The sequence below is a fragment of the Citrus sinensis genome, chromosome 8 (assembly GCF_022201045.2).
Source record: "Citrus sinensis cultivar Valencia sweet orange chromosome 8, DVS_A1.0, whole genome shotgun sequence".
Taxonomy (NCBI): Eukaryota; Viridiplantae; Streptophyta; class Magnoliopsida; order Sapindales; family Rutaceae; genus Citrus; species Citrus sinensis.
Window position 1 is genome coordinate 23842259 of NC_068563.1, and position 26207 is coordinate 23868465.

General features: G+C 34.0%; 4 protein-coding genes across 6 annotated transcripts; 1 reads left to right on the plus strand and 3 right to left on the minus strand.

Moving 5' to 3' along the window:
* Positions 1–6350: 6350 nt before the first annotated feature.
* Positions 6351–7518, minus strand: LOC102627170 (borneol dehydrogenase, mitochondrial-like). Of its 3 annotated transcripts, none has more exons than XM_006481451.4 (2): positions 7369–7518; positions 6351–7211 (listed from the first exon to the last, which is right to left on the minus strand). In XM_006481451.4, the coding sequence occupies exons 1-2, from the start codon at positions 7404–7406 to the stop codon at positions 6419–6421; spliced, it is 831 nt and encodes a 276-aa protein (XP_006481514.1). In that variant the 5' UTR covers positions 7407–7518; the 3' UTR covers positions 6351–6418. The 3 variants fall into 3 exon arrangements, with proteins under 3 accessions (XP_006481514.1, XP_006481515.1, XP_015386893.1); XM_006481452.4 differs by having other exon boundaries at positions 6351–7249; positions 7369–7453; XM_015531407.3 differs by having other exon boundaries at positions 6351–7240; positions 7369–7434.
* A 668-nt stretch (positions 7519–8186) lies between these two features.
* On the minus strand, positions 8187–12669 carry LOC102626901 (NAC domain-containing protein 89). Its single transcript, XM_006481450.4, has 4 exons — positions 12026–12669; positions 10806–11059; positions 9045–9332; positions 8187–8722 (listed from the first exon to the last, which is right to left on the minus strand). The coding sequence occupies exons 1-4, from the start codon at positions 12213–12215 to the stop codon at positions 8279–8281; spliced, it is 1176 nt and encodes a 391-aa protein (XP_006481513.1). The 5' UTR covers positions 12216–12669; the 3' UTR covers positions 8187–8278.
* Positions 12670–15030: 2361 nt separating this feature from the next.
* Positions 15031–18813, plus strand: LOC102626612 (bifunctional nitrilase/nitrile hydratase NIT4A). The gene is made up of 5 exons (XM_006481449.3): positions 15031–15265; positions 15368–15547; positions 16255–16548; positions 16982–17263; positions 18308–18813. Exons 1-5 carry the CDS (start codon positions 15136–15138, stop codon positions 18457–18459), a joined length of 1038 nt encoding a protein of 345 aa, XP_006481512.1. The 5' UTR covers positions 15031–15135; the 3' UTR covers positions 18460–18813.
* Positions 18814–20639: 1826 nt separating this feature from the next.
* On the minus strand, positions 20640–23873 carry LOC102626316 (uncharacterized protein At5g41620-like). Its single transcript, XM_006481448.4, has 3 exons — positions 22884–23873; positions 22664–22804; positions 20640–22360 (listed from the first exon to the last, which is right to left on the minus strand). Exons 1-3 carry the CDS (start codon positions 23295–23297, stop codon positions 20966–20968), a joined length of 1950 nt encoding a protein of 649 aa, XP_006481511.1. The 5' UTR covers positions 23298–23873; the 3' UTR covers positions 20640–20965.
* Between the last annotated feature and the right edge of the window lie 2334 nt (positions 23874–26207).

Here is a 26207-nt window from a genome sequence, read left to right on the forward strand (position 1 = left end):
ACACACATCTAATGCATGTGCTAAGTTTAAGCAAAATAGTAACAGGTAATTTTTAAAAAACTCCCCTGAGGTTTGAGCGTGTTGCAAGTAGATGGCGAGAATTGGTTTATTTGTAAAAAATCCACTACCGTCAGTTAATTTTAACATTGACCGTTAGTTGACTGTGCAAAGATAATATTACCCTTAATAATAGTTTGTAGATGGAAATAACTAAAAAATAAAATAAAATTGTTGGCTATTTTACTATCTTTAAATTATTGATATTTTCTTAAAGTTCCTACAAAAAAGATAAAATTAAAAACTTGAAAAATCCTCTTTAAATTATTGATATTTCCTTAAAATTCCTACAAGAAAGATAAAATTAAAAACTTGAAAATAAAATAGTCATAATCTTTACCTATGATATTGTAAATCTTTGGAATTGCAAGGATAAAATTGTCAAAAAATAGGGTTTGTGCTTTTCGCACCAACAATTTTATTTTTTTTTTTAATTATGTCAGTCTACAAACTATTATTAAGGGCAATATTGTTTTTGCACAGTCAACTAACGGTAAATGTTAAAATTAACTGACGGTAATGGGTTTTTTATAAATAAATCAATTCTGGCCATCTACTTGCAACAAACCCAAACCTCAGGGAGGTTTTTAAAAATTACCCAATAGTAACTAACTAATTAACAAAATAACATAATGTGAATACTGTTACACCTATAACAACCTTGCTGATCAGCCAAGTCATCTAAGTGTTAGTAATTAACTAACATAACTAACTCTGTGAACGCCTATTCTCAACACCAAGGACTGGTTCGATAGGGAAGGTTGTAAGGCAAAGCTTGGAATGGTGAGAACAAAATCGTAAAATCATATTGTCAGCTTGTTTATGGAGAGTCACAGCCATCCATTAATCACCGTAACTTTCACCTACAAATGTTCCAACTCATCTTTAAATAAATATCCTCGAATTGCAGGCTGAGGCATGTATTTTCAATCAGAGAAAGAAAAGAATATGGCATTTACTTATGCCATAAATACAGATAAATAAGATCGAATTATTAATATATTTTTTAGGCAAATGCAACATCTAGCTGGGCAGGTATATAATTTTTATGGCGATGTGATTGTATTTGACACTACTTACACATGAACTATTATAGCATGAGTTTTGAACCTTTATGGTCAAGCAATTATATTCGCTTGTTTGTTCTGATTAAGTGATGAGACCACTTAATTAGAGTTTAAGAAAAGATGTTAGGAAATTTTAATCCCACCCAAGATCTTGCAAGTAAAAATATTAAAAAAGTAATGAGTAGAAAATAAATGATGAATAAAAAAAATTAAACAGCATAAAAATTTACGTGGAAAACTCCTATTGAGAAAAATCACAGCCACCAAAGACAATAAGAAAAAATTCACTATGTCAAAAATTATTTCACTTGGACTTAGAAAAATCCGGTCCAAGCCCACATTTTTTAAAACAACCCAGACCCTTCAAAAGCACTGCTTGGGCCAAGCCGGTCTTCAGCTGGGCCTGGGCTTTTTTCATTAATTATAAAATGTTTGAATTAAATATAATCATCCAATACATAATAAAATAATAGTCAAATACAAAAAATATTAGTAATACAATATAATAAATCACAAATACTAATTTAAAACAACATATTAATTTAATATTTTGAGCTTTTTCTTATTTAAATGTAATTTATTTTTTATTTATAAATTAAAAAGGCCAAAGCTTTTTTCTTAGGCCCTTATCTAAGTTCAATCTATCTCGGCTTTACATTTTTCATCCCATATTCAAACCCAACCAATGAGGACCGGGCTTCAAACCCGCGAGCCTAAGTCAGGACTTGGGGGTGGGCCCAGTCTTTTTTGCCAACCCCGCAATCACTATAGTATTTTTTCCTTATACCCAAAATCCCAATAACCTTTAATTTCTCAATAGACCTATCGTTTCTTTCACATTAAAAATTGTCTACTTACAGATAACTAATTATTTTATTATACAAACAAGTGAATCCAAAATCGTTATATATAGTGATTATTCTTATACGAGAAGTATTTTTTTCCTTATAATAATTGTGTTCCTCCTTGAATAAGTTAAGTCCTAAAGGGAAAATTACTTCTTTTTTAAATATGAATCCTCTTGAATAAGAAAACTACTAAATAAGAAAAGGCTAAGAAATATCCTAATTTAGGATTTACAAATCTCCATTGAAAAATGTGACATGTTTCCTAACAATCTCTGCCTTGGCAAAATTTTTTAATTAGGTGACAAAACATGATCTACCGTGTGTCTACACAATCATGTCATCTGCGCCTTCTTTACTCCACCAAAACCAGACTCACATACGGCTTATGAGAATCACTCCACTATGGGCAAAAGCTTATCTTCTATCTAGTAGCTATAAGTCTCTACATTGAGAATCATCGTACTCCACCTTATATAAAGTACACAAATTTGGCACGTGTCGATCACCTTGCGAAAAATAGCCACTCTCATGTTTGACTTCCTTGAGAGTCCTTAGCCATCAATATAAAAAATTCCACCGCACACCTCGCATAAATGCCAAACCATGCCTTGTGTGCCAATCTTTTGGACAGGTTAGCAACAACACATCCTCTTCCATGACATGTCAAAAAGATAAAGCAATCTCCATAGAGAAAAGAGACACACCAATACCTAACATTACTAGTATCTCTATCTTCTTTAAGGTGCCTTGATTGTCTACACACCTCTAGGGGATTCCACTATGGGAATAAAGTTTGCATCGCCCGTATTTTTCTTGTGTAACCAGATTGAATCAATATATCATTGACCTGAACTTGCCACAAGTTAAAATTGATTCTTCCATCAAACTTTCAACCTCAATCCTTGTAGGATTTGAAAATTTATACACAGATATTATTGCTTTGCAGAACAATCTTTAACTCTAATAGCACTTGTTAGGGAATTTTAATCCCACCCAAGATCTTGCAAGCAAAAATATCGAACAAATAATAAGCAAAAAATAGATAGAGAATAAAATCAATCACACAACATAAGAATTTACGTAGAAAACTCCTATACTGAAAAAACCATAGCCGCTAAACGCATTCCACTTTGTGAAAAATTATTACAATTACTCCAGTATTTTTTCTTTACACCCAAAACCCCAATAACACTCAATCTTTCAATAACCTATTGTTTCTCTCATACTAAAGACTATCTACTTGCAGAGAATTGATTGATGCGTTATACAAACAAGTGAATCCAACCTTTCTATATATAGTGATAATTCTTTGTAGGAGAAATATTAATTTCCTTATACTAGTTATATTCCTCCTATAATAAGTCAAATCTCAAAGGAAAATTACCTATTCCTTAAATATGAATCATTTTGAATAAGAAAACTACTAAATAAGAAATGCCTAGAAAATATCCTAATTTAGGACTTATAAATCCTCATTGAAAAATGAGACATATTTCCTAATAAAAGAGAATCGTACATTGAGTTTGGACTATCTTTAATAGTAATTTAAATCATAAATATTTCTATAATACATAATTTTATTTACATAAACAAATTATTTACCCAATTTTTAAAGTGCAAATAACCCCACCATCAAAAATTTATCCTCGTTAAAGATAAATTTGTAACCGGGGAAACAAAAGTGGTGCTAGTGGCACTCCTTAATAATTCTCTCGTAATCCCTTCCCTAAAATATGTCATGTTCAATATTTTCAAGTGTGAGGGCAGCGGTTCAAGCTCCTACAAAAGCATTGTGAGGGCTAAATATTTATAAAAACTCTTCTCCCTTCTGAAATACAAGTGGAGCAGGGGCATCCCTCATTTGTGAGGGTTATTTCATTTGAGCATGTACTTCATAGAATTTAATGTAATAATGTCGGTCTCAGTAATGTATATCTGATTGTAAATATCAGTGTAATATCTACTATAATAGCAGTTGTAAATATCTGTGTAATGCAGTAATTTAGTGTGTAACCAGTATTAAAAAAAAATAAAGCTAACTATTTCTTTTATAACACCACCATCAATTCCATTAATACCCTTGTTCACTGAAAAGGAAAAAATAAGTAATGAAAGAATGGGCTGTATAATCTCTTTTGAAGCCTTGAATTTACGTAACAAAATAGGTGGGGTTTGATAAAGAAAAAAAATAGGTGGGGTTTGATAAAGAAAAAGAGGACAATTTAATAAATTTGAGTAAAATACTCCACTTTAATATACAGAGAACTAGTATTTTCTAATTTATAGAGGAGCAGAGAAATTTCAGCAAAATATAGAACCTCGATCCATCAAGAAATAGAAGTGATAAAAATCTATATTATGAGGAAATTTCTTCTGTAGATAAATCTCTTATTTTAGAATGGTTGAAGTATAAAATTTTGTGGTTGTTTCAATTCAATTACATGCATCAATCAAGTATCAAAAATAGAAAGAAGCAGAAATAATAGAAGACGTGCAGATTTTCAGAAAGCTAATAAAGAGAAGTTTTAAAAATGAATTGTGCAGGTCGCAGGGTTTCATTAGTTTCTCTATTGGTCTTGTAATGTAATTTTAGATATGGTTAAAATCAAACTATAACGGGGTTCTAATAGGATTATTGTTGTCTTGATGGGTGTCAATTATGCTACTCCTTAAGTTTTTAATAAATAGGTTGGTGTATTATGGCCGGCTTGCTGTGTTCGGCTGGCCCTTCTTTTTGCACATTGAGCTCGAGGAATCAAGCACAAGTATGATTCAATCAAAATCATTAACCCATCCAACTTCTTGATCTCCTTTTATTTAATTTTTAATAATTGTGTTCGATTAATTTCATATATATATATATATATATATATATATATATATATATATATATATATATATATATATACATATATAGCAATTCTCAAGTGTACATGCTCAAAGGATAAAAGCTCGTTTAATCCCTATATTATGAGGTTAGTGCTCATTTAGTTTATATATTTTTAAAAATACATCAAAAGATCTTTATATTTTTAAAAATACTTCAAAAGATCTTTATTGTTAAACTATTGATACCGTTGTCGTTACTTTTTGTTCATTTTAACTTGTTTTTACTATATTACTCCTTTACAATAATTTTTTTATATTAATAAAAAAATTAAATTACCAATTTAACCCAAACAAATAAAATGGAAACAAAAAGAATTAATATCAATTTTTGTGAAATACTATATTGAGGAGTTAATATTTTTTTTTTATCAGTGTCCAAAAATTAGTAATTTAATTTTTTTTATAGAATGTTAATTTTTTTGGACATAGATAAGCTTCCAAAAAAATTAATATACATTGTTTTTGTGTTTATTTAATTTTTTGGGTTAAATTCTTAACTTAATTTTTTTTATTAATGTCCAAAAAAAGAAACATTATTGTAAGAAGATAATATTATAAAAGTAAATCAAAATTAACAAAAAGTAACCGCAAGGGTCAAATAACATTTATTTATTTATCTATTTATTATAAGGAGGAACGACTTGGTGAACGAAATTACACAATTATTTAGCAGATCTAGTACACAACCGCACACACCTAAACAGAATCCTTATTATGAGTAATGCTACATCACATAGTTAAGGAATGGGGTCAATAAGTAATGAGAATAGACAATCCTTAGTATTTTCTTGAACAACGTATCCATCCCCAAATTGGTACATGCATTGCGTCATCCTCCCCAAATTCAGCACAATCCCAGTAAATTTTTCGGACAAGTAATTTGGGTTTTCAAATCGATCCCTATTCATTCCGTTACTTTTTAGGGAAATGTAAATTGGATGGAGCAGCGCAACGTTTAGGGAAATGACACTAAAACCCACAGAGTTTTATCAAAATGCGCCCCCCTAATCCTTCGGAATTGTAACATCGAACTTCATTACTGTTTTAACTTTTGAGCTTTTTTAGATGACGATAAGATTAAGAACCGTATGTTAATCATGGTGAGCATTTAACTTTTAAACAAGTTGCCGTGTTTTATATTAACAAGCGGCACAATTTGGTTGATATTAATGGGAATTTGACTTTTGATTATTTTCTATTTTCAACCACTGAAATGACGATACATAAAGGGTAATTAAGTTTTAATAACAACGACAACGGTAAACTTAAGAGACAAAATATTATATTAGACTCCAATTTTTTAGCATAAAATGAGAATGTCCATTTTGTGATGGCATCATGTACTCGTTTTGCTAAGATTTCGCGTAGTTACCACTCGATATCATGAGCTGCAATAATGGAAAGTGATTTCGTAGAATTTGAGTTCTAAGTAATTCAAATTTTGGCATTTGTGTAAGCTGAATAGTGCTAATTGTAATAAGTTTCATAATAAAAAGCAAAAAAATAAAGCCCAATTAGGAATTATTAGGATCAAAACATACAATCCTCCGAATACACTCATTCAGATTTCCCAAACATGCACAACCCTTCATTGACGATAGTAAATCCTCCATCTACGACCAAATTATGCCCACTCACACACTTGGACTCATCACTCCCCAAATAAAGAGCAGCTTCAGCTACATCCTCAGGCTTAAGAACAGCCCCACTGAGATTTGAATAAATGCCACTCATACCATCATCGTCAAGCTTCAAAAAACCCTTAGCCATTGGACTTGAGACCGCATAAGGTGACACACAATTCACCCTAATGCCAAATCGTCCAAGCTCCACGGCAGTATTCTTCATCAGCCCCACAACGCCATGCTTTGAACTTGTGTATGCATGCGATGTAACGCCACCAATGACTCCGCAAACGCTTGCAGTTGAAATTATGCTGCCGCGTCCGGCGGGTTTCATCACCCTAGCAGCATGTTTCGTCCCCAAAAAAGCGCCAACGAGGTTAACGGAAAGTATGCGCTCAAATTCAGCCTGATCGTTATCGAGTATGTTAGGTTTGGCTTCATCCACAATTCCCGCGTTATTGAACATAATGTCTAGCTTTCCGTACTGAGAGACGGCCGTGTTAACTGCGTTTTCGATATCTTTCTCTTTGGTTACATCACAATGGACATAGGAGCAGCCGTTGGCTGATGATGATGAAGAGCTTATGTCCTCGCATACAGACTCGCCCAAGTCATCTTTGATATCTGCAATGAGTACTTTAGCTCCATGTTTTGAGAAGAGCCTTGCAGTGCATTCCCCGATGCTTCCTGCTCCTCCGGTGATAAGTGCGACTTTGCCTTGTAGCCTAGGCGACATCGAATTAGCTTGTAGCATCTAATCAATCTAGCTTGTTGAGAATTGAGACTCGGAATTATAATTGAACGAAAGCTTAAGCTTATTTGACAAAAAGCCAGGCAAATAATATTTGGAATTGGTAAGAGATTTAAGCAAATTAAACTAACCTTCTTGCTGCAGCTGATACAATTGAAGCACTGCCCATTATTACAGCACGTAAGGCAACCAAAAATGAAGCTCAATTATAATGTCTTGCGGAAACAAAAGGGTGTTATTACCTAGCAAGTTTTATCTTATCCATCGAAGCAGTACAACATTTGTCAACATCCACACCACTCCTTATGGATCGCGTCACTTTGTTTCAAGTGCCTATCAATTTTTGCTTCCTTTTTTTTTTTAATCAAATTCTTGCCTCGCGTTTTAGACATTAACATGATTGGTTGAAAGGCACGCCTAAATTATGAATCTCGTAATTTTATGTGGTTGAGATGAATTGTGTAAATTATATTGAATGTAACTTAGCACTTGCCTAAAATTTAACACCTATCTCATAGCATATTTTATTTGGTGATACACATAATTGGAATATGAATTGTATACCCCGATTATATAAATACTAACCAGGAGATTGGACGCAATTGATCCAAACCCTAAATATAATATTATTGTTGCAGATAGATAATTATCTGGTAACGACCAAGAAAACACTAAGTAGTTTAATCTTAAATTTCATTTTCGTGGTGGAAAAATGGAAATTAATTTCACTTTGAAGAATGGTGAACTTGCCGTTTAGTCAGGTAGTTACATGTAGCTTAAATATGTAGAGCAGCAGAGAACTGGAACGCTGATGATCGGAAAATATTGCTCTTTCGCTTTGGCTGCTGCAATGCATACTCAAATATCAGCAGCAAATGCTATATGCAATATGACTACCATTCTCGCTCGGTTTTGGTATCAAGTTGTGAGATCATAGAGTGGACAAATGTGAGCTCAAAACTCGTAGACGAAACCCATATCCGCGAGTTAATACTTCAAATTTCAAATTATAATAATACCATGTAGATTTAATAATTTACATCAGTGCCAGAGATTCTTGTTTAAAGCAGCACGTGTGAGGTTTTTAATTGGCCAAAAACCTCCAAGTAGAAAAATAAATAGAGCCAGTAAAGTCAGGAGACCAAAGCCTACAGATACAAGCCGATGATGGACAGTCATACCCGCGAATTTAGACAGCAGACATTGCGGACGCTTCGATTCTTGACGTTTTGATTTCTCTGAAGAGAGCTCGCGGAAACGACAAAGCCCCAGTTTTTGTTTCCTCAATTTGATTCGACGACTCGCCGTCCCTTGGAAAGGACCTGCTTGAAACGAAAATGTTTCCCCTTGCTGTTGAGAGTTCCTACCAGTTTCCTGTTGACTAGCAAGCGCAGGTGGGAGCGGCAGCATGGCAGACAGTGAATCGAGATTGATTATATCATCCTTCAGTATATCAGCATAGAAGTCTTCTTCACCTGGACAATCCTGTAAATTAGGCAAAATGCATAGAATCATGAATAAGGAAATCTTAAATATCATGTTGAAGTCAGAGATCTGACCATTATGTTCAAGTTGAATTTGTAATTTCCATTTGGGGATGCCGTCTTCCTTGATTATTTAAATTTGAATCCCAAGCAACTAGAAAATCTTATAAGAGCATGAAGCATGCAAAGTGACTTTATCTGGACAATGATGGATATCATAACAAACAATATGTAAAACGCGAATCTTGATCTATAGCAAGGAGTTCAGGTTGGCTGTCTTGTATCAAACAATTGCATAGAACTACGAATTCATGTAAACTAACCTTCTGATGGCTGGAAGATTCTGTCGGATTAACATCATCCAACAATTTCTCCTCGGCTTCAGATGCTGAATCAGTTTGCTCTATCGAGTAAGAATCATGACTGCTACTACACTTCTTTGAACTGCATTCAACAGCCTTGTCCCCTTCAGACATGCCTGTCTGATCAGTACCTCCTTCCGATACCGCACAGTTACTGTTATGCACTCTTCTATGTTGAGAAGCTCGGGTTGAAGTTTTATTCAGACGAAACTCACTGTTCTTTCTCAGACGGCAAACTACCAAAGAATCCTGTAAATTTAAAACGGCAGAATGCAGCAAAAAAGTTTGTTAACTCTTCCAGAAGAAGATAGCATATTTATGCTACAGACAACATTTTATAATCAACTCATGGTGGTCCAGTGAAATGCACCCATATATAATCATTTCCCATCTAGCACAGCTATCAGCAAGTAATGACTAAATCATGTGCCAGATTAATACATATACATAACTGATATTTTCAAAGGTAAGTGCCACAAAAGGAAGAGAATTTATACAACCAGCCTTTTCAAAACCATGGCACTATATGCTGCCTAAGTATTGAAAATAAGAAGCTGGCAGAATCATGGGACTCCCCAACCCAATTTAAAATTCAAGGACCCACAGTGGGATGGTGTGGGGGGGAGGGGGGGAGAATTCCGGCATCGCTAGTTCTAAGTCTATGAGGTCTAGGATCCATCTACACTCGCTCTCCAGATGAATAGAAATATTATCACTTCCCTCCACCATCAAAAAGTTGCATGCAGGTATGCATGCACACACAGACATAGTTGTCAGATAATAGTAATTTTTTCTCACAACAACCATTAAAAAGGTTGCATGCAAAACCATACATATGCAAAATAAGATTTGGGCTCTTCCGTCTGTTTAATCACTACATGAGGTTCCCAATTTGTGACACCAAATCCTCTGCAAATTCAGTCTTACATATGTTGCTTGGTTAAAATTGCATTAGAAATCATGTTGATTGCAAGCTACTCAAAATTTGAAAAGAATCTGATGAGAATTGTATTTCTGCTCTGATTTTAACATTTGGCAGCTGATAGATTAGAAATAGCCATGACTATGAGACACTGTTCTGATTGAATTTTTCATTCAATAAACCAGATCTTTGTCACAAATTGCATAGCAACCACAACCTTGATGGAGAAAGAATCAGTATATGCAGCATCCTGAAACATGTGAGACATCAGAAAATCTTGGCATCCATTTTTTTTTTTTTTTGGTTGAATTTTAAGTTCAAAGGGATTATATAGAAAATAATAACTATAACTTAAAATTTGAATTAACTCGAGATTACGTAAGAGAGTTCACTGTTGACTTCTTGGGAATAAAAAAAATACATCAAGGAAAGAAAGCAATCATATATAATATCCTACATAAAAGATCTGCATACGAGAGAATTTCATCCATGCGTGCTTCGGAAAAATTTAGCAGTATATTTACAGCAATGTTTGGTCAACCAAATTGGAGGAAGCAGGAACTAACCATATTTGGGTACTAGTGGTTCAAGTTAGAAATTCCATTTACATGGCAAGAGTGAGACTATGACTTAATTGCAAGACTGTATGACCTTTTAGGACCAAACAGTTGAGGAGAGGTAAGAGAATGTGAGGGCATAACTGATCAGTCCTAATAGCACACAACAACAGTCAGAATGACAACTTACAATAAATGGCTAGCAGAATAACTAATGCTTATAGTGAAAATAACTGAAATCACCTGGGATCCCCCCTGCATGCAATACTCGTGCATAATCCATTCTGTCCTTTCTCCTTTTGGCGCACGACCAATGTGGAACACGAGAGTCCTCTTTGTACCAATCACATTCCTACCTGACTTTACATTACGTTCTTTGCCAGTGGCTTTCCAGTAACCAAGTTCAGTTGCCCTCCTACTTTGTGAGCCATTTGGGTATTTTCTCCCACGAGCGCAGAAGAAAAACCATTCATTGTCAGATTGGATGACAGATTTTGCTGGTTAAAAATGATCCACCAACAGTTAACAAAAGAAACCACCAAATCTAAATGCATAATGATATATATAACACCACAGAGAAAACAGAAGAGAAAAACAATAACAACAAAGCACAACGTGTTTCAGCATTTCAAGCACAAATGAATGGTGACCATAGATACTTAAAAGGTTCAAACTTTCCTTTGTCTGTCCATTCACAACAAAATATGTAAACAAATCTCTTCTATTTTTCCTAAAACAAAAATATAATAATAACTTAGAGGAGTATTATTAAAAAGTACATATGAATTCCAAAAAAAATTATCCAAATGCAAAAGCTCCACACCTCCTGCTAGTCACAAATACCCTTGTACTAACTGAGTTGGTAGCTTAGGTGAGCCCTGTGCGCGGTGATACTTTTATCCAATTGAATATTGATCCATTCAACCAACTCCGTTTGTAAACAATTTGTTTATTAAAATATTTACTTTGACGATTTGATACTACAACTAAAAATTTTGACTTAAAACTGCTGCATAATTCCACCCGTAAGTTTTCTAACCATTTATTAATCGTAATCAACCGGCTGAGAGTCATGCTGATCAAAGATAGTATTGGGCGGGAATATTTACCTTAAATTGAGACACAAATTCCATCCAATTATTTTAGTCAATCCAACAGCCGAAATGCAAAATAGAAAATGTGGATTAGATGTTGCCAACTCATGAACCCTTACTGCTTTGTCGAATTAGCATGCTCAAAATTTGCCTCGATACTTATTTTATATTGTAAGCTTTCTAAACCGTTAGATTAATTTTATAAAAAAAAAATGGACGGTTCAGGGTTCGCATCCATGAACTTCTGTCACTTTCACGAGAAGATATGACAGATTTAAAATTTAAAAAAAAAATATATATATATATATGTATATAAAAGCTAGAAGCATAAGATTAAAAAAAATTGAAAAAAGGAAAAAGCGAGCGAACCTGGCAAGTCCCAAGGCTCATATCTACAAATCTCAATCTCAGAAATGACCTCAACGCACTTCTCGGAGCCTTCCATCTTCTTCTTCAAGTAAAAAGATATCAATTCCACGTCAGTCGGCGAAAACCTAAATCCCGGAAACATCGACGACGCCTCTATCGACATCTGCGTCTCTCTTGATACCCCCGCCATCTTCTTCTTGTTCTTCTTCTTCTTCTTCTTCAACTGATTTTATTTTTGTTTTTCTGTTTTGCTTTTGTTTCTCGTTGTTTGTCTTCCTTTTTTTTCCAAAAAAAAAAAAAAAAAGAGTTCCTTTCGGTTGCTTTCGGTTCGGTGTTTTCTTTTTTAACTTTTCTTGTCGAGTTTATCGGGTAAAAGTAAACGAACGAAAGAAAGAAAGAATTTGGAGTTTGATTTAGCTTCTCAGTGCTTCAATTCAATGGCAACAACGACGGTTATGCTTTCCTTTGCTTTGATTTTGCTTGCTGCTTCTTTTTCTCCTCTATTTGCGTACGTGTCGAGGCGGTCTATGTGCACTTGGCATGGGACACAGCGACGTGATAGGGCCAGACCAACCGCCAGTATAATGTATTCAGACAGCTTATGTGGATTGCGTATTCGATTGCCACTTGGGTCCCTCTTTTTTTTATGATTTATCCGGTAGTAATAAGTATTGGATCCCCTATCTTACATGTACTGTTTATGTGATGTTTAACGTACATATAAGATAAGAATTGCCATAAATATTTATTTAAAGTTATGGCTACGATAGCGCTGATCTAAGGTGGATTTAAGGTGGAGTACGAATTTCATATACACATAAAATAATAAATAATAAAAATTTATTATAATTTTAATAGTATGATTATGAATAGGTGTTCTACCTAGAGTGGATTCCAAGTTCCAACATAACCAAACTTCTTACTTAATTTCATAACTCTTTATTAAAATTTTTTTTTACTTTTTTTAATACAACTTTTAAAATTTAAATAAGTTATTTTATTTTTACTAGTAAGAGTTTAAATTTTAAACTTTTAGAAGTATTGATCGAAAGGTTTTTTAAATGTTAAAATATTTTCTACTTATTTAATAATCTTATTTTATTTTTTTATAACATAACTTAAAAAAATTATCTATTAAAGTAATTTTATAATTTTTAATAAAAGTTCATATTAACAACCAAATAATTAAATTTTAACAAAAACTCCCATTAACATCCTTCCATTTTAATAAATGCTGACAAAGAGACATTTTTAAACTGCCTTTTTCCTTCTTTTCTTTTTTTCAGCATACCCCGTTACAAATTTTGAAATTTGTACTCTTTTACGTATATACCCAAGAAATAGGGGAAAGTGAAAAAAAAAACAACAAAAAACATCTAGTGTATCATCACTAAACCATCTCTCTTTCAATATTTCACTTAAACTTTAAAAAGACAAAATCTAATAAACATAAATTCATAAAAGAAAAACAAAATGTATAAATAGGAGTGGGTAGAATCAAATTGGTCAAAAAAAAAAGTCTCGATCATTTTCATTTTTTTCAGTTTTGGTTCAATTCTCACTCACAAAAAAAAAATGATAAACACAAACAAAAAATTGAACCAAAAATTCGATTTGGTTTTTGTTTGAAAAATTAAAAATCGATACCGAAACCGAAAAGAATTGATAATATTATTTTATAATAAATAATACCATGTGGCTAGATATAGGAGAATATTACATATATATTTATGTCTTAAAATTATAAAATTATGTAAGAAAATTAAAAATATATATTTGAAAAACTAATATGCTGAATCAAATCGATACCCAGTCCTACTTATAAATACATACTCCTCTATTAGATGTGGTGATTTAAACTCTTTTTTGTGTTGTTTTTTCCCTCTTATTTTTAGTGACTTAAAAAAATTCAAAAACAACACAAAAAAGAATTTAAATCACCACATCTCTTATTTTTAGTGACTTAAAAGAATTAAAAAATATGTCGAGTGAGTTGACTATAAAGTTGAATATGAAGTCGTGTGAGTTGAGTCTAAGGTTGAGAAAGTCGAGTAAGTTAAATGTGAGATTGAAAAAGTCGAGTACAAATTCAAGTGCGAAGTCAAGAGAGTTGAGAAAATTAATATAAAGTCAATTAATTTTATGTGATTAATTGGTATTTTTAGTATTTTCTTAATATTTTTATAGATATATGTGTAAAATTAAAAAATGAACTAAGAGGGTGTTTATTTTTTAATTTAATGACTTTAAGTGACTTAACTCAATTAATTAAGTTTATTAGAGATGTTTGTTTTTATAACTTAACCATACTTTTAGATAATTTTGACTTAATTAAAATAAGCCAATTTTTTTGGATTTTTACTGAATCGAAAAATCTAAATAAGTGAATTAATTTCTAATATAAAAAAAAATATCTCCACTTTATAATTTATTTTTCATCCCTATCACAAAACTATCCATGCATGTTTAGTCACTAATGATCTAATCTTATGTTATCTATTATTATTGAGAATTTTTGATAAAATTTGAAACCTATAGTATTTTATATATTATAATTCTAAAATCATGATGTTTTATTATGGTATTTATATTCTTTGAAATATAAATATTATCTATTTAAAATTTAAAATTAATAAAGATACAAATATAAAAATAAATATTTTTATTTTTTAAATTACTAAAATAAATAACTTAATAATTATTTTTTAAGATCTAAATAAAAAATATATATATATATATTATTTAAATTCAAATATTCAAATTTATTCATTCCAATAAAAAAAAAAAAATTGTCACCTTACCTCGAAAGGTACTTCTGCAATGTTTGGTGTGAATGGGACGTACCTGCTTCAATTCCCTCGTTTACAATTGCCGTCCTGTCAGCATTGAGTTCAGTGTTCACATATCATTTTTCTCTAATTATTTGTATTTTTTACGAATAAAATATTCATACATGCATGATAAATTTATAATTATTAAAAAAAAAAAAAAAACAGAAAAGTCCAGAAGCCTGGCGGCTGCGAGTCTAAAACGATGACGGCTATTTGTATGAATGATGACCCCATGAGCAAAAAATCTCAAACTGAGAAAGAAAAAACAAAACAACAGAAATGGCGATAGTAGCATCAGACGCACCACTCTTTGCCGAAGTGGACATGGGTGCGGACTCATCTGCACCCACGGTTCGCGCCACCGTCGTCCAGGCCTCCACCATTTTCTACGATACGCCCACCACTTTGGGTATTGGCCAGCCCACCATTCAATTCAAATAATTTTTATTTTTTAAAAAAAATTGAAAAAATAAGAAAATGTTGATTGTATTGTGATTATTATTTATAACAGGTAAGGCGGAGAGATTGCTAGCTGAAGCGGCGGGGTATGGGTCCCAGCTAGTTGTGTTTCCAGAAGCATTCATCGGTGGATATCCGCGTGGTGCAAATTTTGGCGTGACAATTGGCAATCGAACGGCTAAGGGTAAAGAGGAGTTTCGCAAGTATCACGCTTCAGCCATTGATGTTCCTGGTTAGTTTATTTTATTCATCGTCTGCTTCGTGGTGTTTAGCTGAAGCACTTTCTCATGTCATGAAAGTAATTGCAGTGCCTCTTTTTTTTTTTTTTTTTTTTAAAGGAGATTGGTGCTTTCTTAAGAAGTATTTATGGAATCGAAATTTCTTTTTAGGCTCCATCTGCTATTGTGATTTTGTGGATTAATGTGAATCAAAAGCTATAGGGATTAAATAAAACTTGATAGTGTTTAGTAAATATTACTTACAAAAGTTTATATTTTTTACAAAAATAATAAGGGTAATATAGGATCTTCCTCGGACAAATGTCGAGTAAAATCATCTTAACTTTCAGATCACAAACTACATTAGTAAGTGTTTGCCAAATATTTTGCAGCTGGAGCTTGTAGACGTCAACTCCAAGCAGAGCCTATTGTACTTTTTCTTTTGGGGGCCCCGGGGGAGGGGGGGGAGGGAAAAAAATCAAATTGCAATTGATATTCATTCTTATTTTATATAGTTTCCCTGAACTAGAGATGAGTGCCTTTGGGATATAGGAAGCATTTTTAGGTTGATAAGTACTTTTGACAAAGCACTGTATAAATTGGTAGATTGTGTTTTATCTACTTTGTTACCCTAGTCACTAGTGGATCTATGGATATAAACTATGGTTTTTGATCTTTCTACTCGCATTATGCTTGACCTCCTTATATTTGTTGATTGCAGGTCCTGAAGTTGAGCGACTGGCCGCTATGGCTGGGAAATATAAGGTTTATTTGGTAATGGGTGTGATAGAGAGAGATGGGTATACACTGTACTGCACTGTTTTGTTTTTTGATTCTCAGGGTCATTTCCTTGGGAAGCACCGAAAAATCATGCCAACAGCATTGGAGCGTATAATTTGGGGATTTGGAGATGGATCCACAATTCCTGTTTTCGAAACGCCAATTGGAAAAATTGGTGCTGCCATTTGCTGGGAAAATAGAATGCCACTTCTTAGGACAGCCATGTATGCTAAAGGTTAGAAATTCAATTACACATGCATTCTAATTTACCTTCACAATAATACTGGGTTTTTTCTCCAAATTGCTTGATTCATGGATTTTTTTTTTTCTTTGGATTCTTTGGATAATTGCATGCACTTGAGTATTGATTTTATAAAGCAGTGAATTCAGTTGAAAGTTTTAAGCAATGGTGTACCCTGGATTCTGGTAGTAAAGTCTTCCCAATCTTGAATATTGTTTGATGCTGCTGATACGATGTCCCAGCTCTTCGGATTTGTATCTAAAAGTTGAAGAATAGCTCCTGCTTCTTAATACCATTTAGATCAATTATTAATGCTGTTATTGACATGATAATATTGTTGCTTTCTTGAATTGTATTGTTTCTTTGTGGTTTGTGCAATCAACTATTGATACGTTACCTTTGCTTATAAAACTCTGTTTTTTTCCAGGGATTGAAATATATTGTGCTCCTACAGCTGATTCCAGGGAAGTTTGGCAAGCGTCAATGACCCATATTGCCCTTGAGGGTGGATGTTTTGTTTTGTCAGCCAACCAATTCTGTCGAAGGAAAGATTACCCACCTCCTCCGGAATATGAATTTTCTGGCACAGAACAGGACCTTACACCAGATTCCATTGTCTGTGCTGGAGGCAGTGTTATCATATCACCATCTGGGTCTGTTCTGGCCGGACCAAATTATGATGGAGAGGCTCTTATCTCAGCAGATCTAGGTAAATCGCTGCTTTCAGTTTATGGTCACCTAAATCTAAATTTTCTTTGGAACCTTTGCCAAGCCTTGGTTGTTTCATTCCATGTTGTTGTTTGTAGAGAATTAACGAAACCAAATATGTTTTTGAATATCACGTTTGTATTTAAGTTGCCAACTAGATTAGAGGAAAACCAGAAATTATAGACTGAACAAGGTTACTTGGAGTTGAAAGACCCTCAAAGGTGTCTGCAAATTTGAAAGTTATCCTGTCAGTGGTGCCTTTATAATCTGAAAACTATTCACAAAGTCACATTGTCGTGTTTTTTAAGTCATAGCAATTAGTATGAGTTAACTGAGCCAATTATAAGACTATTCTATCTATAAAAATGTTTTTGTGGAACACCCGTGTGGTATGTTGGTATGAAATTTTAGAAACATTTCTTGTGTAATCTTCAATGAATCTTCTTATTTGAACAAAGGTAAATTGTCATTTTACAGATATCTTACAAGTGTTTCAACAGATTGTGTGGCTTCCGGTGACCAACAGGAAGACAGATACTACTATGAACGTGCAGTTGGAAATCATTCCTTCTGTTAGGTTTCTGGTGCAAGCAAATTGAATTTTAGAAAATCTATCCTCTGTCTTAGGCAGATTAGTGGCAGTAGCCAATGTTCTGGCAGACAAAACCTAGAACATTTTGACTAGGCCATTATTGTAGGATTTTAAAAATTATGGACAGAGTTTTGATTTTGCGACTAAAATGCAGTAGGGTGTAATAGGTTGAACATATTTGCTCACTTAATATTGTGTGTGCAATAGATCTAGTTAAGAATATTATACCTGGTTTGATCCTAAGTAGTATCTTCCTCTGAAGAAAGGCAAAATATTTTTTTTTTCTTTTTTCATTTTGAATCCTCCAGAAAACATAATCTGGTCCGATCCAAGCATACTATGCTTGGACAACCTTTGTTCTGTTTCTATTTTGAGATCTTTTATCATTCAGTCACGCGTCTGTTCTGTTTTTAGAGCAGAATTCTGTTTCTGACCATTATCAATGTTGGCCAGATCTTGGAGAAATAGCTCGGGCAAAGTTTGATTTTGATGTGGTGGGCCATTATTCAAGACCTGAGGTCCTTAGCTTGGTTGTGAGGGATCATCCTGCAACCCCAGTTACTTTCACCTCAGCATCTGCAAAAACAGAAGGTTCTCACAAGTAGTTAATTCCAGCTAGTGCTGAGTTATCATGCAAATTCTTTGGCCCTCTAATAATCAGGCAGACCCTTGTTACGATGACCATCTACATTGACAAGGTCAGCTGTGTAATTACTGTTTTATCGACTTCATACTGACTTCTCTGCATAATTTCTCCTTTATCATGCCCTTACTGACAATTCTCTCAACGCCTGAAACTTCAGTATCTTTTTTCTTCTTTAGCAAATGTAAATTGGTGTTGACGGTTGGCTGCAAATTGTTGCTATCTTGCTTTGCTGTAATTTCTGTGGTTAATGTATAAATTAAAAATCCTTATTTAACTCTTAATAAATTTACCTTGGATTTTTGCCGCATGTCAATCTTTTTGAATTGTTTGCGGGAATTTTACTTGGACTGGCTGCAGTTAAAGAGTTATAAATTCTCTTTTGGCGTTGATGACTGTTTGATGCTTTGACTTTACACCACTTGGTTTTCGGGCAAATTTCAATGTGGGCTATATGGTATTAGATTAGTTTTGGAAATAAATATCTCTAGCTGGCATACAAAATTCACCTAACTTTGGGGAAAACTCTACATGAAATGGATGCTGCTCGGGGCTTTAATGCCTTTCGAATTCCATAAGTGGAGGGAGATGGAGGATATGTACAAAATACAGAAGAATTCACCATAACCCCATTATGTCAACATTTGCAAATAGCGCTTTTAGGCTTTGTTGTCTGGTGGTTGTGCTGTCAAAGATAAGTTGCTCAAATGTTTTGCTAAATACTGGCACTTGTGATTCTTGTTTGAAAGCTTATGAACTATTGCTTAGTTTACTAAATTAGAAATATTCAACATAACTTTGAAATAAAATATATTGAACTTTGAAAGTCATTTTACCGAATACCTATGACTTTGCACTTGACAACTAGAGTTTTAATTTTAGAGTAGTAGTGGCTTTGAAGCCATAGTATCAACATCAATCAGAGCCATTGTTAGTTTAGAGTTTCCGAGATACAGAGGAACGTAAACCTCTTTGCTTTCTTATCCATGCGTAGCTCTATGAGAAGGATATTCAAAATTTTCAATTGAGCTCCATTATTAGGAATTCAGGCTGCGGTCTTTAGCATGTAACGTCGTATCTGTAGAGTCTGCTAATGATATTTGGAATTATTGAGTGGGATAATTTTTCTTATCAATTAATATTGAATGTTATTGATACAATGTTGTAATATACGAGTGTAATATTTTATGTAAAGATTATTGAGAGTTAGTAAGCAACCGGTAGATTGTAATGGTTGCGCATTCAACAAACAAATTCAAAAAATTTAAACTTTGGCAACCCCATAGGCTATTGTACAATAGCGTCCCCTAATAAAAAAAATATCTTGGACCTAGTAATGCTGACAGATTAAGAAGTTAGGCAGATGAATTTGGAATCATATATTTGATTGTGATTAAACACGTTGAAGCAGCCCTTTGTAAATGTGCAATTCAGAATAAAGTCACATGCTTGACGGCGCCTTCAATTATACACAAGATCCACGTTAGGCCGATGCCTTTGGCTCTTAAATCAATTATAAAGAACTTTTCAACATTTGGTTGCAAATTTTATGCTGGCTCCATGTTAGGATCGACCTGGCTGTTCTTTTGGCAGATGCAATTATTTCTATGTTTGTCTAATCTTTCTTGACAAACTTATGCGCTGCTTTCAGTGGATGGATTAGGTCGGTAGACCTGGCGAACGCTTGATACAGATTCTAGAGTGGCCAAGAGTGATCATAAAATAAGATATCTCGACAGTAGCGATGGAGTCAGAAATTTAGTATTTAGTTTATGGGGCCAATTTAAGAAAGAAATTAATATAAGAGATTGTAATTTCAACTCATAGGTATTTCAATTAAGTTCATAGGAGCATAGGCTAAAATTCCTCTAATAGTCCAATTAAATTCACTGGGCAGAGACTTAAAATAATGAATGTAATTTAAGGATATTTTTAATCAAACGGGGCAGTCACCCCCAGCGCCACTTGCTCACTACTAGCTCTTATCCTTATCAGCAACCCACCACTTGGTCTGGTTGTTGTCACCTCTTCACCTTATATTCGGCTTATATTCGGAGAAGTTACAGTGATAATTTTGCTTTAGATGATTCCGACATTACTAGAAAAATGAGTCTTTCAACAAAAATGGTATATAGAATAGAATTTAGTTGAACTTAAAAAGCTAAACTTGTATTCCGTCGGAAAGTGGAGCAAACCTTTTACAATTTTATACAGTGTAACAAAATATTTCAGGCAAAATTCTGTTTCGCTGAAGTAAAGAATGCTACTAAAAAACATATAGGGGGGCAACACATGCTGCAAAACTCAAGTACTCATAACAGGCTTCGGACCAATAAGCTTTACCAGATCCTTACAGCCTTGTGTGATCTTCTATTTACAACTCTGCTTTTCTGGAATTTATAGATTAATCAACACAAAATACATCCCCGTGGGGGAGTATTTTTAGGAGACTGTAACCTGCGAGCAGACTAGCAAAAAGAATTACTCTTCAGAACTTGTTGACATCCGCCGTTCACATCTTGTTTCCCAGAGTCATCGCCCTGACTCTTCCGACCTGCACTACCAGGATCCTGCACAGGCAAGGATTGTCCCCATTGGCGTGTAGGACTCGCAAAGCTTTGGAGTGACATCGTCTTTGAACCGGATAGTATGTGGTCTCTAAGACTCTTTATGGACCGATATTGTTTAATTTCGTCAGCATGATCTGTTTCAGTCTGTGAAAGGATCTCGGCTAATCTTTCCCTGTCGATCCCACCTGAATGTTCATGGAAGCTCTGCTCCATATTAGAAGATCCTCTTCCAAAGCAAATGTTTCCCCATTGAATTTTCTCTATAGATTTCCTCCCTTTAAATACTTTATCAACCGATACCCTCTTCCGATCTTCTTGATCATCATGGGCATAACTCCACTTGTAGCTGCGGCTACCATTGTCCATGTTTAATTCAATGGAATGAAGATCACTATCAGCTGAGTCGTTGTCCCCATCGTTCTCTTCTCCATTGGCTAGTTCCCCTTCATTCTCCCCCGTCACCCCATTTTCACAAGAACCAAATTGGATTTTCTTCAAATAAGCTTCAAGTTCCTTGATTCTCTCAAAATTGGGGGACATATCACCATTTTCTTTACCCTTTTTGGTTCCCAAGTAAGCCTCAAGCTCATTTCTAAGCCTTTCCACAGCTGCATTTTTCTCCTCAAAATGGTACTTAGCCTCTGAGAGCTTCATCTGGACTCTCTCCTCACGCAACACGTCAGCAAGTTGAAGCATTTCCCTCTCCTTTTCCATCTCTTCCTTAACTTTAGCAGATTCTCTCTTTAGTTCTTCAAACTCAGCTCTGTCTTCTCCAATGCCTCTAGCTAACTCATCGCAGACTTGTTCCATTATATCTTTTGCCCTTTTCTCGCTCTCAAGCTCTTTCATCGCATTTGACAAACACGCCTTTGTCTCTGCCAATTCTTTCCCGAGCTTCTTGTTCAATCTCTCTGTTTGTCTTTTTAGCTTCTTCTCTACCTCAAGCTCTTCTGCAATGCACGATATGGCCTCACGGATCCTCTCCCGCTCCTTCCTTCTCCAAGCTGCCTTCTCCTCTGCAAAATGCTTCATGAGGTACTCAATCTCACTGTGATTCAAACACTGCTCCTTGATCAATTGATCAACTTGAACGCGAGCTCTATCAACTTCAGCCCGAATAGCTGAGATCAGAGTTATGCCAGAAGAATGCTGTTCTTCAATGCCCCAAATACGATTCAAAACTTTCAAAAGCTCTTTGGATGCAGTTAAACCGCTGCTAACATCCTTCAAACGGGTTTTGATTCCACTTATGCATCCATTATGATGCTTGCCTCGAGAACAAAGAGCTTCTATCTGCATTTTTTAGCAAGAAATCAATTTACTTATCTTCTCAAAATTTTCATGCGCTTACCCTCAATAAAACAACCCAAGAATCCTGTAGGAATTTATATATAAGCGATGTAGAAAAGCATCACAGTTGATGATTTGGAAAAAAGGGCTATTTTATATTACATCAAATAATGCACCGCCCCAACATTTCTTATGTATTACTCTGTCGTTACATAACACTTCTTATCTTTTCAAACATGACAATGTCTCATTGAAAACGACCCAAAAACTATGCCGTTTTGGAATTAAGTTGTCGTTTAGTCTTACCTCCATTGTACCATCATTGCTAATTAAATTTGAGTCCATTGCCCCCACATTGCAATCACTCACTTGAAGCTCATGAGATTGAGACCCCATTGATGTTCTTTTCCTACGTGCAATAATATTGCGTCTAGATCGATCCATTTTCTGCACAATTCAGTGACGCAAATTTTTTTTTTAAAAAAAATTCACTCAAGTGCTCTAAAAATAAAGTAAAAAATTCTACCTCTGAAAATGGACTGTAAGATGGATCTGACAAAATTTGCTTATCTTTTGGTGAAGGGACTTTATTGATTTCCCACAAAGTGGCAGCAAGTTTTCTTGCTGAAACTGACACTTCCTTGGTTTTAACTCCACAACGATGAGAAGTCAAAGTGCCCTTTGATTGTTCAGGTGCTGGCATGGCTAAAGATGGAGATTTTGTGCTCGTTTTCCATGCGGGAACCGGCGTGCTTGAGCCGCCGCCGCCGCCACGACCACCTCTCTTTCCTACAAGAATTGCACGTTTAAATCTGTATCTTTGGGCTAATGACGATGATGAAGACGACGAGCAGCCTCGCTTTCTGATCTTGCTTGTTGTTGTTCCTCCTCCTCTGCTACTACTTTTTCCTTCTATATGATTTTGGCTCTGCCATGACATTGTGTGATGATCACACACACGGAGCCCCCAAAAAATGGGAACTTTCACTCAATTTTGACAGCCCAATTGTGAGATTTTCAAGGAAACGTTAATTTTTAGTTAAAATGAAGATGGAAAGTTGTGTAACGCCTATCACTCACCATATCAAAGTGAGTGAATGAGAGAGATTTGATAGTGATGACTAAAGAATGAGTGAAGACTGAAGAGTGTGGCTAGTGGTGACCCATTTGTTAAAGATTCGTAAGGATTTTGATTTTGACAGACAAATGGTAAACAAAATCTTTTTTTTTTTAAGGCAAGTGAAATATTTACGGCCTTGATTTCCTCAAAAAAAAAAAAAAAGAAAAGAAAAAGTGACAAAATCAAAGATGATTCTTCCTTCTCCTCCTCCTTCTTCTAATTTGTTGTTGTAATCTTTTAGTAGAGTAGCAGCAGTCCTAAAGACGAAATAATCAAAAGAGTGGTGTGGGGAGAGAGGATAAGAAAGTGGGCGAGTGTCAAAAATGGAATGTCCTCGAAATGATTTTTTTGAGGGGATAATTGGGGACTTGGAGTTTTGCTTTGATTCAGAAATATTAAGAGGGAAAAATAAAAGAAAGCAAAAGCAAGAGTCAGACAGAGAGAGAGACAGACGCATTAACGCGGTTGCGTATTCGTTTGATTAAAAGACGAGAAGCAAGCAGACGTGGTGTACACGTGAGCGCAGTCACTATTTCGAATCAGGTACTTACTGCTTCTGCATGTGTGAATGAACAGCCTCTATCCGTTTTCTTACAAATTTTTGCGTACGTCTCCTTCAACTCTTGCAATATTTTACAATTCACCTCGAACGTATGTCTTAAAAGCAATAAGATAAATCATTTGAAAAATCTTCCCATCATTTATAAGTATTAAAACAATAGATAGCAAATTTGGTCGAAGTATCTGTTACTTAGGTCCTGATTGATGCAAATTTGGTCGAAGTATTTATTACTTAGGTCATGTTTGATGTTGAGGTATTGTATCTTTTGAGCTATAACTGTTGTAAAAAAAAATTATAATTATGAAACAAAAGTTAATAATTTATAATAAATATAAATTTTAAATAATAATTTTAATAAAATTACTAAATATATAATAAATTTTACATCATACAAGTGAACAATTATATTACTATAACTTTTAAATTACAGTTGCCAACCGCAATTTCATACGCACTCTTAGCGACATAACTAATTCAAAAATCTTCTTGAATATTTATTTTTTTGGAAAAAAATGTATTGTACTTCAAAAACAAGTAAAAGATTTAGTACAAATACTTTGTTGGCACAAAACAAGCTTAACAATGCATAATAAATCTAAATCTCTCAAGCAAATAGCAACATTAACATCATCAAGTACAATCCAAAATCAATTCATGCAGCTACTACCAATCTTTCATGATTTTGTATTACAACACTATACCCAACTTTCCTAATGTCCACATATGCAACAAAATAATGAATAATACCAAAAGGTGAAACTATCACTAAAAAAAATATTAATAAAATCAACTAAGTTATCTAGTAATACTATTAATTTTTTTTGAAATTATGAATAAAATATAAGGCTCAGTGATGACATCTTAGTGCAGTAATTTTGATATACTAAAGGGATCCAAAGATTTAGATAAAGAAATATTATATTTATTATAAATCACTGTTTAAATTGTTAAATTAACTTTTTAAAAGCTATTTAAATAGATGTGCTAGTTTGTTCAACTAGAAAAATTTCTTAAAATATTTACGGAACTTATAGTCAACTCACACTAAAATTCAGGACTAATCTAACATTGTGGTTTATTTAAGAAATGTATAAAAGTGGGAGGGTGATGAAAAATATATGTAGAAAAGAAAGGGCCTCTTCACAAATATGAGTAACATAAAAAAGTACTGTGCAATAATAACTGTAGACCAAGTGTTAATGCCAGTCTCCCATCAGGACAATAAATCAATCAATCAATTAGGGATCTTTCAAACACAAAGAAAGAAAGAAAGAAAGGAAGAAAGGAGAAGGTGTGTCACAGAAGAGCAGAAAATTTGGAGAAGGTGGGGCCCCACTAACGGCTCAATGATCTGGGATTTCATAGCTGTAATTTTACAGAAAAAAAAAAATCCTCATGGATTCAGGCCCCACTACTTGCATCTGCCCACACTTTTCCATTTGTCTTTGTCTAGTTTGATTTTGTAGTTGGCCGTTCCTATGATGATCATGATCTTAAGTTCTACCATCTTTGGCAAAAGATTGGAGAATCTGCATGTTCATGGACCACCATGTTCATCATTATCAGGGTTTCTTTCTTTCTCTGTAACTCCCGTCTTTCTGATAATGCTGGCTTGCTTGCTTGCTGCTACTTCACGAATCACTTGGTTTTTGGGCTTCCTTTGTGTCATAAATGGAATATTGGGGCTTGAGCCATGTATTTCAGCATGAAAACAGTCCTTAATTACTTCACAATTATTTCTTGTTGGGTCGGGCTGTAATGCAGTGCTGCATGTCATGCAGCTGCCTTTATTATTTTTTTAATAATGCGGATGTAACCGGCCACCGATTCGCTCCTTTTAATCGCTTAAAGCGGCAAATGTTAAAAGAAACTATCATAGAACTCCCTCATTTTAGGAAATATTAAGATAATCAATTCAAAACTAGTAAATTATCAAAGACCCCCTCAACTTTACACCAAAAAAATACTTCCTTTTTCTTTTGATTCATGGAAAATATAGTTAATATATTTAACTTATATCCTAAAAGAAACATAATTAAATAAAATTAATTGGACTAATATATTTAAATAAAAATAATTATATTATTTTTCTTAATATTACATTATAAATTTAATGATATTTTGCCTTAAAAAATGTAACTTATGTACTAATGAGAATACTATTTAAA

What these genes read in the sequence shown, in the direction of transcription:
- LOC102626612 (XM_006481449.3), top strand. Translation starts at nt 15,136, where the DNA reads ATGGCGATAGTAGCATCAGACGCACCACTCTTTGCCGAAGTGGACATG. An exon ending in TTCAGCCATTGATGTTCCTG is followed by an intron (nt 15,548 to 16,254) that starts GTTAGTTTATTT and finishes TGTTGATTGCAG; the next exon opens with GTCCTGAAGTTGAGCGACTG. An exon ending in GACAGCCATGTATGCTAAAG is followed by an intron (nt 16,549 to 16,981) that starts GTTAGAAATTCA and finishes GTTTTTTTCCAG; the next exon opens with GGATTGAAATATATTGTGCT.
- LOC102627170 (XM_006481451.4), bottom strand. Translation starts at nt 7,406, where the DNA reads ATGGGCAGTGCTTCAATTGTATCAGCTGCAGCAAGAAG. An exon ending in GTATCAGCTGCAGCAAGAAG is followed by an intron (nt 7,212 to 7,368) that starts GTTAGTTTAATT and finishes GATGTCGCCTAG; the next exon opens with GCTACAAGGCAAAGTCGCAC.
- LOC102626901 (XM_006481450.4), bottom strand. Translation starts at nt 12,215, where the DNA reads ATGGCGGGGGTATCAAGAGAGACGCAGATGTCGATAGAGGCGTCGTCG. An exon ending in TGAGCCTTGGGACTTGCCAG is followed by an intron (nt 11,060 to 12,025) that starts GTTCGCTCGCTT and finishes ATTTTTAACCAG; the next exon opens with CAAAATCTGTCATCCAATCT. An exon ending in AATCTTCCAGCCATCAGAAG is followed by an intron (nt 8,723 to 9,044) that starts GTTAGTTTACAT and finishes CCTAATTTACAG; the next exon opens with GATTGTCCAGGTGAAGAAGA.
- LOC102626316 (XM_006481448.4), bottom strand. Translation starts at nt 23,297, where the DNA reads ATGTCATGGCAGAGCCAAAATCATATAGAAGGAAAAAGTAGTAGCAGA. An exon ending in CTTACAGTCCATTTTCAGAG is followed by an intron (nt 22,805 to 22,883) that starts GTAGAATTTTTT and finishes TGAATTGTGCAG; the next exon opens with AAAATGGATCGATCTAGACG. An exon ending in GCAATGATGGTACAATGGAG is followed by an intron (nt 22,361 to 22,663) that starts GTAAGACTAAAC and finishes TAAAAAATGCAG; the next exon opens with ATAGAAGCTCTTTGTTCTCG.